This window comes from Fonsecaea monophora (genome assembly GCF_001642475.1).
Source record: "Fonsecaea monophora strain CBS 269.37 chromosome Unknown Scaff140, whole genome shotgun sequence".
NCBI classification, from domain to species: domain Eukaryota; kingdom Fungi; phylum Ascomycota; class Eurotiomycetes; order Chaetothyriales; family Herpotrichiellaceae; genus Fonsecaea; species Fonsecaea monophora.
This window is the reverse complement of record NW_019174071.1, coordinates 55,483-66,852: the sequence shown is the minus strand read 5'-3', so window position 1 is coordinate 66,852 and position 11,370 is coordinate 55,483. Positions and strand designations below refer to the sequence as shown.

General features: G+C 53.9%; 3 protein-coding genes across 3 annotated transcripts; 2 read left to right on the top strand and 1 right to left on the bottom strand.

Moving 5' to 3' along the window:
* Positions 1 to 240: 240 nt before the first annotated feature.
* On the bottom strand, positions 241 to 1,773 carry AYO21_11036 (hypothetical protein; the record flags this gene model as incomplete). The annotated part of the gene is made up of 3 exons (XM_022660938.1): positions 241 to 1,059; positions 1,130 to 1,695; positions 1,749 to 1,773. The coding sequence occupies 3 exons, from the start codon at positions 1,771 to 1,773 to the stop codon at positions 241 to 243; spliced, it is 1,410 nt and encodes a 469-aa protein (XP_022506774.1).
* Positions 1,774 to 3,872: 2,099 nt separating this feature from the next.
* AYO21_11035 (hypothetical protein) lies at positions 3,873 to 6,066 on the top strand (the record flags this gene model as incomplete). The annotated part of the gene is made up of 2 exons (XM_022660937.1): positions 3,873 to 4,411; positions 4,518 to 6,066. The coding sequence occupies 2 exons, from the start codon at positions 3,873 to 3,875 to the stop codon at positions 6,064 to 6,066; spliced, it is 2,088 nt and encodes a 695-aa protein (XP_022506773.1).
* A 1,059-nt stretch (positions 6,067 to 7,125) lies between these two features.
* On the top strand, positions 7,126 to 10,902 carry AYO21_11034 (hypothetical protein; the record flags this gene model as incomplete). Its single annotated transcript, XM_022660936.1, has 4 exons — positions 7,126 to 7,587; positions 7,707 to 7,893; positions 7,988 to 8,029; positions 8,084 to 10,902. 4 exons carry the CDS (start codon positions 7,126 to 7,128, stop codon positions 10,900 to 10,902), a joined length of 3,510 nt encoding a protein of 1,169 aa, XP_022506772.1.
* Between the last annotated feature and the right edge of the window lie 468 nt (positions 10,903 to 11,370).

Genomic DNA, 11,370 nt, shown 5'->3' with positions numbered 1-11,370 from the left:
CGATGTTTGCATTCCTCCCCCAACGTAGTCAGCGACGTCCATGTATTCATACAGATACTCAAGCACAAACTACTATCCGTGCTACTTGATGCCACAATCCCGTTTCCTTGTTTAGTAGACCTCACAAATTCAAGCAAACATAGCCTCCCGGGACCGCCGCTGGGCAAAAGACTCAACTCCAATGCCAAATAGCTACTTTGTGACATGTCCGATGGCCCAAAACAAACCAGACGTTTTTCTTCAACGCCTGATATTTCCCCAGGCTCTCGCGCTGGCCTCTCTGGGTCTTTCCATCCTCTTCAGAATCGCCGAGGACCTCCAAATGTCCAGCAGTGCCGTTGCGGCATCTGGATGGACTGGGGTGACGTTTCTGGCCACATAAATCGGCTTATTGTCATTCCACTTGTTCCTGATGCCGCAAACCTTGTCGAAAGACAGGGAATCGGCGGCGAGCCACTTGATTCGACATGGGTGGCCGGACTGTTGGACTGCTCTCATGACGGTAGTATCATCATCAGAATTTGACAAGACTTCACCTCTAATACCAGTGGACGGAGGAGATCGCGTCGAGGTGGGTGGGGAGTTTTCGCCACAGAACGGCGGATTTTGTTTTACATTCGGCGACATGTCTGGTGGACTCGCGCTGCGTCTATCCTGCAGACTTGAAAGGGATCTGGAGGCCGAGCTAGACTCGCTATCCGATGCGGTGCTGTCCCGGTGGTCGCACGATGAAGCCTCCCAGACGATCTGCCGTCTGCTTGGCTTGTATCGGATTATGCCTGGGTTAAGGAGAGGGGCCGGCAAAGATTTCGATGAAGCATCACTGGGACTTCTCGATTTAACGGTTGTGCTAAGGGTCTGACCGGTGGACGCTGGTGCAATGTTACCAATGGCATTTTGGGCCTGACTTTCGTCCTCTGCAGATAGAGGGAAATGTAATTCTCGATCGTTTGTCGGGTTGTCCATCTCATCATAGACAATAGCGGAGGTCAGGAGCGCGTAGCCAAAAAATTGACCGGAACCATTTACGGAGAAGATCAAGTACACTTTCCGTGCGGTCTGTGAACGCGGCAAGGAGCTTGGTATGCCTCTGACTGAAACCACGAAATAGAGACCGATGGTTTCCTACCTGCACGGCGTTGTTGATGCGATAGACATGGCGAGACGGAATGTGCCATTGATTCATCTGGAGACTCTGATGCATTGCCTCGATGGAACGGCTTTTGATGATGAAATACTTGTCCTTTCCCGACTGAGACGGGTCGGCCTCGGGGAATCGGGCCAACTCTTCGATCTTTTTCTCAAGTTCCACGGGCTGGTGGATGGATAGCTTGCGGCCGCCCTGCTCGTCATGCCCGTAGCTGACCTTGATGGAGCGTCTTCCTTGGTCCGAGCGGATGCGGCAATCGAGACATTTCTCGTGGAACAGGGTGGATGCAGCAAGCTCAATGACTTTCAGGCGTGAAGCTTTGGTATTGAAGTTGGCGAAGGCATATCTCGCCTCTGGATTATAGATGATGCTGACAAGGTCGCTGCCGGCGACTTGATAGAAATGATCCCTCAGAGTAAGGATAGTTGCCTGCAAAGGAATGTTGCCGATCCAGAGAGCGTGCTCTCCAGACGACGAATGCTTGCGTGTAAGAGGTGGCCTCGAATCTGGGCGAGAACGAGCTGGAGATCTTCTGGCAAAGCTGTCTGTGTGAAAAGTTAACAAAACATTTCTCAAGGGCAATGTCGATCTAGCTGACCGTCGGGTCCCCACGGCATGTCCATCTTGTTCGTTGCAAGCTACGATAGCTGACAGGACAGTAATAGAATGCGATGAGAGCTCGTGGACATGGGTCGTGGTGAGAAATCGCGCCATATTAGAAGTTCTGATAGCTAAGAGCAAGATATTTCAGAGAGCACATTTCTGCCCCCGGATGACCATCTTGGTTGAGGTGGAAGGGGAGGTCTGTCGCCCTGCCCAGAGGCTGCCATGGAATTATCTGTGCTAAGCAAGTTTCACCCAGGCCAGTATCAGAAGGGAGCTCTAGCCCAGGCTTCACGGCGGCGCTTGTGACCAGAAATTGCTGCTGGTCGAAATGTGCTCGCGCAATCAGAGCTGGTGCGTGCCGCGGCGAGTCTCGGATGCCTTGCCAAAGCAATTGCCAACAGATACATGGCCAGTGACACCACCAAGCCGTGGTGTCGCGGCAAGCCACAACTGTCAATGACAGCAAAGCACGCGTTCGACGCCCAGCTATCAAATAACTTGCTCGGGAGGGGGTCGCGACTCGATCATTCAACAATCTGGATCGGTCGAGTGACGAGGGCCATTCCGAGTCTTCGTTGAGGAAGCAACGACAACTACGCATGCTCGCACATTTTCACAAATACATTTGGGTTGCGCTCTTCATTCTCCCTTTTCCCAATTCAGACACTCTGGAGCGATACGCTAAACCAGCCTCAGATCGAAATCTGGTCTGATTTCTCTTTTCATCACTGAAACCAACATCAGCATAGACATACGAACAGGCTCTATATCAATGTTCAGGTCCGGCAAAATGACGGCCCCTCCAGAGTCCACCAGCAACATCATTCTCTATCGCCAGCACGGACACAGGCGGTAGCATTTGTAAAACCTCCACGACCGTCGGGATATGTCTCTCGGGAGTAGTAGATCGCCTCCCGTCGCGCATTCGTGGGCTGTTGCGTTTTCGCGTCATCTATGTAGTTATTTCTCTCGGTTCCTCCAACACGCACCCAGTCAATATCACTTTATTCTGAAGTCCACAAGTATCCTGCTTGACACACTATAGCGCCAGTTGATTAGGTCTCTTATATATATAGTCTAGGTCGGCCTCGTACTACGTACTGTGCAGATGTATGGGAAGCGACACGCGAGTCATAGACCCCTTTTTTGGGAGAGGTAAGAACGATGCTGGAAGACTGAAAACATGTCCAGTAACATTATCTGGAGTTTGGCAACGTTACCCCACAGAAATCGACTGCTGGAAACAAAAGAGCTGGCGCCATTGGGGCATCTGCGGCTCTGGACTCAGGGCTATCGCAAGACACCCTGCAGAGCGCCAAACCACGGATCCAAGCCTGGCCCAGATTGGACCATGTGCTTAAATGCATACAGGCGATGTTTGCTTAGCACATTAGCAATAACATCGGTTAACCGAAGAGGGTCGAGAAGCTCCCTTGAGCTCTCAATCGAGACACTATCCTCCCTGGCCTCATTAAGACATTCTACAGTACATTGGGTGACCAACTCAGTACAATGAGCGCCACCATCAGCCTATGTACGACCACCTGGTGCAGATTCTGCCGACCTAAGAAGGTAGCCAACACCTTCACTCATATCCGCAGGAATCCCAGATTGGATCCCGTCCCAAGAGTCCAATGCTCATGAATCCAGGCTAGGGAGATGGGCATTGATCGATCAGCTGCTCCGACTTCATCAGCTCCTTGAGACCGGCGCGACCACATTGTCAGTCAGCGTCACGTTCGATTGAAGGATGAGCAAGTTTCCCTTTCCAATCAGATGCCAGGCTAGAAACACCAGAGCTAGCTGCCCTGGAGGCCTCGGCGAAGCACTTCCAAGATGAGCTTGTTCGGACCCACACAGTCCAACATGCAAGAGCAGCATTCCAGACACTGAAGCCATGGCAAAAGAGTCCACGTCGAGAAAAAGATCGGTCGGTCAAGTACCTCACCGTCTCTCTACCAACAGCTCCTTCTCTTCAACTGATTGCACACACATCCACGTCTTGGCAGTGTGGACCATCTATGGCACAACCGACCATGTATAAAGACCGTCCGTGGGCCCAAGTCCCTGCTCATGGTGTTACCACCATTGCAGACAGTCGTCGGCACCATTAGTCATGAAATACCTTCTTTTGCTGGCGCTGAGTTGGGCCACGAGTGTAGTAGCTACTGGCCCATTACCAGTCACGAGAAGTGGCTTGGCTGGCATCGCGGGATTCACTTTTTACAATCCGTATTGTGGTCATGGCTGCTTCCGATCCTTCGCACCTTACAAGTTGCAATGTTCCTCTACGATCAGCGCTGGAGGGCTTACCACCGCGGATGCAATTGCGCATGAGCTAGCTCTTTGCCGTGCGTCGGATTTCCCCTACCTGAGTTCTATTGCCTGGTGCATTCGCACGTTCTGCCCCGAAAATGTCCGGGCGTCGACCATCGAGAAGTTTTGGGAAACGCAGATCACAGGAGATGCGAAGATACTCCCAAAATGGAGCTATGGCGAGACGTTGGCGAACATCACCAAAACCCCCACTGTGGTGGCGTCGGGCAAGGATCTTGTGCTAAACATGACCATGGTCACGACTTACACCACCTGGAAACTCACCCAGGATACCTTGATATACTTTTTCCGTGAAAGCGCCCGGGAATCGTACTATGGGTACGTGGTTGCTCTTATCGTCTCTTCTCGTAGTGTCTCAGCGGTGCAAGTCAGATCCAATATCGCGACTCTCTGTTTCGTTGCTAATGCAGATCCCTCCTGACAGACTTGCGATCCTGCTCACGGCCTTCGGTCTACCACTTGTGCTGAGCTGGCTCGGATACCTCCCCTTCATGACTGGTTTCACGGACCACATCAAACCATGGCTTTATCAAAGTATCGTCGGGACCTACCACGATCGACCTCTTCCCTTCTTGATTGGTAATGTGCCTACTCTTGGGCAGAGCGGTTACATCGCCGTGATCGTCATACTAAACATTGTCTTTCTCACCATCGGCTATGAGACGTTGTGGCCGAATGAAGAGATGCAGTGGTACGAAAATCACTACCAAGAACTCATGGCGTACTGGATGTGGCGCACCGGTGCTCTAGCATTCTGTCAACTCCCAGTCTTGTTCCTGTTCTCAAGCAGGAACAACATCTTATTATGGCTAACCAACTGGTCCCACTCAACCTACATGCTGCTCCACCGATGGGTCGCCCGGCTCTTCCTCATCCAAACTCTTCTCCATTCAATTCTCTCATTGGTATTATACCAAGACGACGGCCATTATTCTTCCACAGTGGATACACCGCTCTGGTATTGGGGCTGTGTGGGTACGGTTGCAGCGGTCATCATTATCCTCACCAGCTTTCTTGTCATACGCCAACGAGCGTATGAGCTGTTCCTACTCACACATATAGTCATGGCTGTCGTCTGCCTTGTGGGATGTTGGTATCACGTCTGGGCCGATGACGAGGGGGACTTCGGCTACGAGACTTTCCTATACGCAACGTTTGCTGTCTGGGGCTTTGACCGACTGGCTCGGGTGGCGAGAATCTTGAAGACGGGAGTGAAACGGGCCGTCGTGACTGACGTCGGCGACACTATCGCTCGCATCGATATTCCAGGACCTCGGTGGTCTTCGCCGGGACAGTGCGCCTACGTCTATTTTCCGACGCTTCATCCTTTTCGACCTTGGGAGAATCACCCCTTTTCCATCATCCCTACTGCTGCTCTTACCGGGTGCCCCAACAACGACGGTCCAGTGCCTACCGCTCTCGCTGACCCAGAGAAGAACCGCCCAATCACTGTGACTCCGAGACCTTCCACTCAGCATGAAGCCTACAAGAATTCAGGACTAACACTGTTTATTCGAAAGAAAGCAGGAATGACGCGATGCTTGAAGACACGGAACGAATTGGTCACACTACTCGAAGGCCCTTATCCTTGCAATCCAACCAAGGAAGTCCTCCAGAGTGATCGGCTGTTACTAATCGGCGGGGGGATAGGCATCACTGGACTGTTGGCATTCGTCCACCGTCACCCGAACGTGAAACTCTACCACAGCGTCAAGGCGGACGATGTCTGTCTGGTTGAAGCTTTGGCCAGTTTGTTGGACCAAATCCGCGACAAGGAAATCGTCGTCGGGCAAAGATTGGACATCAGCGGCTTGTTAAAAGATCAGGCCGATCTCGGATATTCCAAGATGGGGGTTGTCGTGTGCGGACCACCTGGTATGTGTGACGACGTCAGGGCTACTGTCGCCCGACTTGCCAGAGAGAAATCAGGCCGCTGCTCGTTCGAGCTTGAGGTTGATACATTTGGGTGGTAGGCTGAGAGCGGCAAGGCACGTCCAAGAGTCGACGCAATTCATTCACTCTAGATATGCAGACACTCTGACCTCTTAATGTAAATGGGATGATGTCACGATGAGCACCCAATGACCGCGGGGCCCAGAAACAGGCCTGAGCAACGGTGATGAGAAGGATGAGGAAGGCGACAGGGCTGAGGCTGAGCCGAAGTTGAGCCAGACACCCAAGCTTACCAGATTTCTAGTAAAGCGGCAGGCCAGGGTCCCAGACGGATGCCAAGGCCAAGCACTTTGTCGCCGCTGAGTGCCGTTCGTTACATTAAGCCTATCTTTTTCTGCTAATTTTCTCTAACTAATCTAGATAGACCTAGACTAACGTAATTTGGAGAAAAGGAACTTTTATTATTATGACTATAACGTTAGCTAGAACCGGTAGGATAAGTTATAGGTTCTATAGGCTCAGCCGAGGCGATAAAGTACTTAACTATAGGCGGGTACCGGGAACCCGGCCCTGGCCTAGTTGCCTAGATATGAGCGCGACTGATCCGCTGCTTAGGCCGAACTCTACCATGCTCAGTCACGTGCGGGAGTATCTTGGGTTGACACAGCGAGGCGCAGGGCCACGCTCAGGTCCCCAGATGGAAATGGAAAGTCCTCGTATCGAGATTCCAACGTCGAACAGCCTGTCCCTCGTGGGGCTGTGCTTCTCAGCCTCATTTCCCGTCCAAAGCTTTTGCTTGCGCCCTTTAGCTCTCTTCTCGTTGTCAATCTAAACATTTCTAGGCGAATGATACCAACTCATCGAGATTGATCTTGCGGTCCCCGTGCAATTCCTTGTGGAATCGTCTGACTCAAAAGTGGTCTTTTTGACTGCTCCATCAGGCTGCCACAGCTCGCTTAGGCCTCGCGGCTAGTGCCGCCCTCTCTGCCTGGCCAGGTCAGGCTGGCTGTAAGGATTTCAGCTGCCCATCAATAACCTGTCAACACGCAGACTTGTTACAGTTGAGTCACTGGTATAAGCCACTTGGGCTGCAATATCGCTGCGACCTAAATTCACTCATTGAAAAAGGGAAGGAAGGCATGGACGACCGCAGAGACAATATCGGCGGAGGTGGTGGTCGCTGGTACGGCCCTCCACCACCGGATCTGTCCCTCCCACCACCTCCGACCAAGATGCGCCGCAAACAGCGTCGACAACCTCCGCAGGAGACGGTAAACCAGTTCTGGGACCAACTGAACCCCCGACACCCGGGGAAGGTCTTCACCCTCCTCCCCAACAACCCTTACGCCCGCAAAAAGGCGGCAAAGACCCCCCATGGCACCGTCTCTGGCCAGCGCGCTGCCAAGTCGTACGAGGAGGCCCGCGCCGAGTGTGTCAGGGACGTCAACAGGATCGTCAGAGAGTGTAGGCGACTGAACCAGAAGTACCGTGACATGCATTTCGACATCGAGTGGGATCTCAAGTCCGGCCAGCGGAATTGTCTCGACGGTCTCAGCACGCCCGGTGATTCCATGAAGCCAAAGGGTGTCAGAAGGGTGACGGTGAGTTTTCTTTTCCCCTCTCCCATCATTGGTTTGGTCCTTGTTCCCGTCGTTGCTTTGGTTGGAAATCTCGCAAAGCTGTTTTTTTCCTTGGGGCGTGCTAAGAGAATGTGGCTTAGGACATCTTCGAGAAGCCCGAATTCTTCATCAAAGGTCCCACTGCCGGCGACGTAAGGCAGGGACGTGATGGAGATTGCTATCTGATGGCGGCCCTGTGTGGGCTGGGCAATATGGAAGGGTTGATCAACCGGGTCTGTGTCAAACAGGACATGGACGTCGGCGTTTACGGTTTTGTCTTCTTTCGAGGTAAGTAATCTTCTCACGGCACCCTGCATCTCCTTCCTCTCCAGTGCCAGAAGAGAGGTCAATGTTCATGTGCTAAATTTATGTGTTCCCCCAGATGGCGAGTGGCAACATACTATCATCGATGATAAACTATATAGTAAGTCTCTCTCCACTTTCAGTGTCCCTGGTGATTGATTTTAGGGGTTTCTAGCTAGAGCGCCCGATTACGACGAAGCTCAGGACGAGCGGGTCGTGTGGGACGACATCAACCGCGTCGACAGCGCCGAGGAATACCGCAAAGCGCACCTGACAGGCTCGAGAGCACTGTACTTTGCACAGTGCAGCGACGAGAACGAGACCTGGCTCCCACTGCTCGAGAAGGCGTACGCCAAGGCACATGGGGATTTCGCATCCATCGACGGGGGATTTACCGGCGAGGCCATCGAGGACCTGACCGGCGGGGTGACGACCGAGATATACAGTACCGACATCCTCGACCGCGAGGCCTTCTGGCGCGACGAGCTCATGCAGGTGGGCAAGAAGTTCCTGTTTGGCTGCGCGACGGGCTTCTTCGCCAACTGGCTCGACACGACGGGGGCGCCGCGCGAACGCGAGGGCATCGCCGAGGGCCACGCCTACAGCATCATGGACGCAAGGGAGGTCGAGGGCCAACGACTCCTGAAGCTCCGCAACCCGTGGGGCAAGAAGGAGTGGACGGGGAAGTGGAGCGATGGCAGCTCCGAGTGGACGCCCGAGTGGATGAAGCTGCTGGACCACAAGTTCGGCAATGACGGCATCTTCTGGATCAGCTACGACGACCTCCTCAAGAAGTACCAGCACTTTGACCGCACGCGCATCTTCGGACCCGAGTGGAACGTCACGCAGTGCTGGACCAGCGCCAACGTCGCGTGGTCGGCCGAGTACCACAGCACAAAGTTCTCCTTGACCCTGGAGGAGAAGGCGCCCGTGGTGATTGTGCTGGCGCAGCTGGACGACACCTACTTCGGCGGGCTGGAGGGCGGGTATGGCTTCGACCTCCAATTCCGCCTCGAGTCCGACGACAAGGAAGACGAAAACGACTACATTGTGCGGTCCAACGGGAACTACGGTATGGCCAGATCCGTCAGCACCGACATCGAGTTGGAGGCCGGCACGTACTCGGTCCTCATCAAGATCACTGCCACAAGAGACACGGACCGGGAACATGTCGAAGACGTATTACCCGTCTACGCCGCCACGAGACGCGAAAAGCTCATCCAGATGGGTCTCTCGTACGACCTGGCACACGCTAAGGGCGTGATTGTGGAAACCAAGGCGGAGCGGAAAGCACGCAAAGAACGCGAAAAGACTCGACGGGCCAAAGAGAGGCAGGAGATGAAGGAGCGAGCCAAGGCGCAGGCCAAGAAGCATTGGGAGAGACAGAAAAAAAGACACGAGCTGGAGAAGGTGCGGTCGGCCAGACACAAGGAGAGGAAAGAGAGGAAGAAGCGGGCAAATGGGAAAACCCGTCCAGAGGTGGTCAAGGTGGTCATCGTCGAGAGACAGGGGACCTTTGACAGCATGGCCAACGAAAATCCCGAGAGCAGAAGGGAGACCGTGACAATACAGGACGGACACGCCGATAAAGTACACGACCCGAAGAAAGCATCTGACTCCGTCACCGTCCAGTCCTCCAACAACAGCTTTGTCACTGTGAGCACGAAGGGGCCTGCGGAGCTGTCAGAAGAGCCCATCCCGATCCTTGCTCCTGCAGAGAAACCAACGGAAGAGGTCACTGCCGAGAATGTCGTCCAGCCGCTGGAAGAAGTGGTCAAGGTCGCCGACGCAGAAGAGCATCCGATCAAGGTGGAAGGCTCCTCGAGCAAGAAACCCGCCGAGTCGGGGGGTTCCCATGCTGGGTCTAACGATGCGTCAGTCCAGACTGACAGCTCGATTGTCATCACGGACATCAAACCGTTGTCGAAGCCGCCACCACGAACTGTGCCGGAGATCGACACCTCTCAAGACGCAAGCTCAGACAACCGAGTCGCCGTCATCGCCAGACGCACGGACAGCGAATCTAATACGGCAAACGGCCCTCGTGGTGGGGCACCCCTGCGCAGCGAAACCCTGAACAGCACGGCCGCCATGCTAGGAATCGGAAGCGGAACCGATAGTCGCGAGTACGACGACCTCCACGACGGCGACCAACTCCGAGACTCGGACATTGATCGCTACCACGACGCGAACCGAGAACCCGATGAGGAGGAGGAAGACAACCAAGATAACGACAACGACGACCGAGTGTCCAACGCAGACTCCTTCCCGCCCTTTGACTGGAACTCGGAACTCGACATGAGTCCCTACACGAGCAGCGACGATGACGAGTCGGACACTTCGTCAACACACACCTTCCCTCCAGGGCTCGGTCGACGGGGGACCAACATCCGCCGCGGCCGACGCCGCTCTCGCTCCCCGCTGCTCAACCCGCCCATCGAGATTGACGACCCCGGCGCGAAACAAGCGGGTGGTGGCGGGCCGGACGACACCGGCGGCGACGGGCCCAATGAGCCGTGGAACGCGGTCTGCGTCGTCGGGTTGAGAGTGTACTCGACGCTGAAGGGCGAGGGGGTCAAGTTGAAGATTGTGCGGCCGAGCGAGTTCTCCGACGATGATGATGACAACACCGCGGATAAAGGCAGAGAGAAGAAGGATAAACACGACACCACAGCCACTACTACGGGCAATGACACGAGCGAATCCGCAGAAGCAGACGCAGACAAGAAACCCGCCGTCGATCCGATCCTCGACCCGGACGATATCTCCAAGGGCGCCGTGGCCGTCGAGCCTGAGAGCACCGGCGCCGTCGTGGCTGGGGAAGTGCAAGTCCGCGATCCGGCAGATCGAATGAAACTAGGTGCTCGCGACAGCGGTAGCGGTAGCTACAGGAACAGCAGGACAATGAAGCTAGGTCTCCGGTCTCCGACGGAAGAGAGGGTGAGCACGAACACGCGGAGAACGAAGAAGGAGAAGCAGCTTTCGCGAAGATGAAGATGAAGATGAAGACGAAAATGAGGTGTTTGATTACCAAAACAAACGACGACGACGATAATGAACAAGGCGACAGATATCTGAGACGATAGCGACGATGCGGGTGAACTGAAATTGAGCGGCACACGTCATGTCAATGACAGGATCGTAATCTAAATTGCCAGAGGGATGGGGTTATAGTAACAAACGGAACTCGATCAAGGATTGATGGATGGAGGTGGAAGAGGGGGGATTCCATACTTTTTCTCTCTTCTCTCGATGTTTTCTCTTTTCTTCTCCTCTATACTATGCTATACTATCCTCTCCTATCCCATACCATACCATACCATACTGAAAGTATACTTCTAGTACAAATATATGTATGCACTCACTTGCAAGTACGAGTTTCTCCCTCATATTCTGACTATTGCCGCAGGGCGAGATCGATCGATCGATCCATTCATTGGTCTGTGTGGTCCATGTCATTCT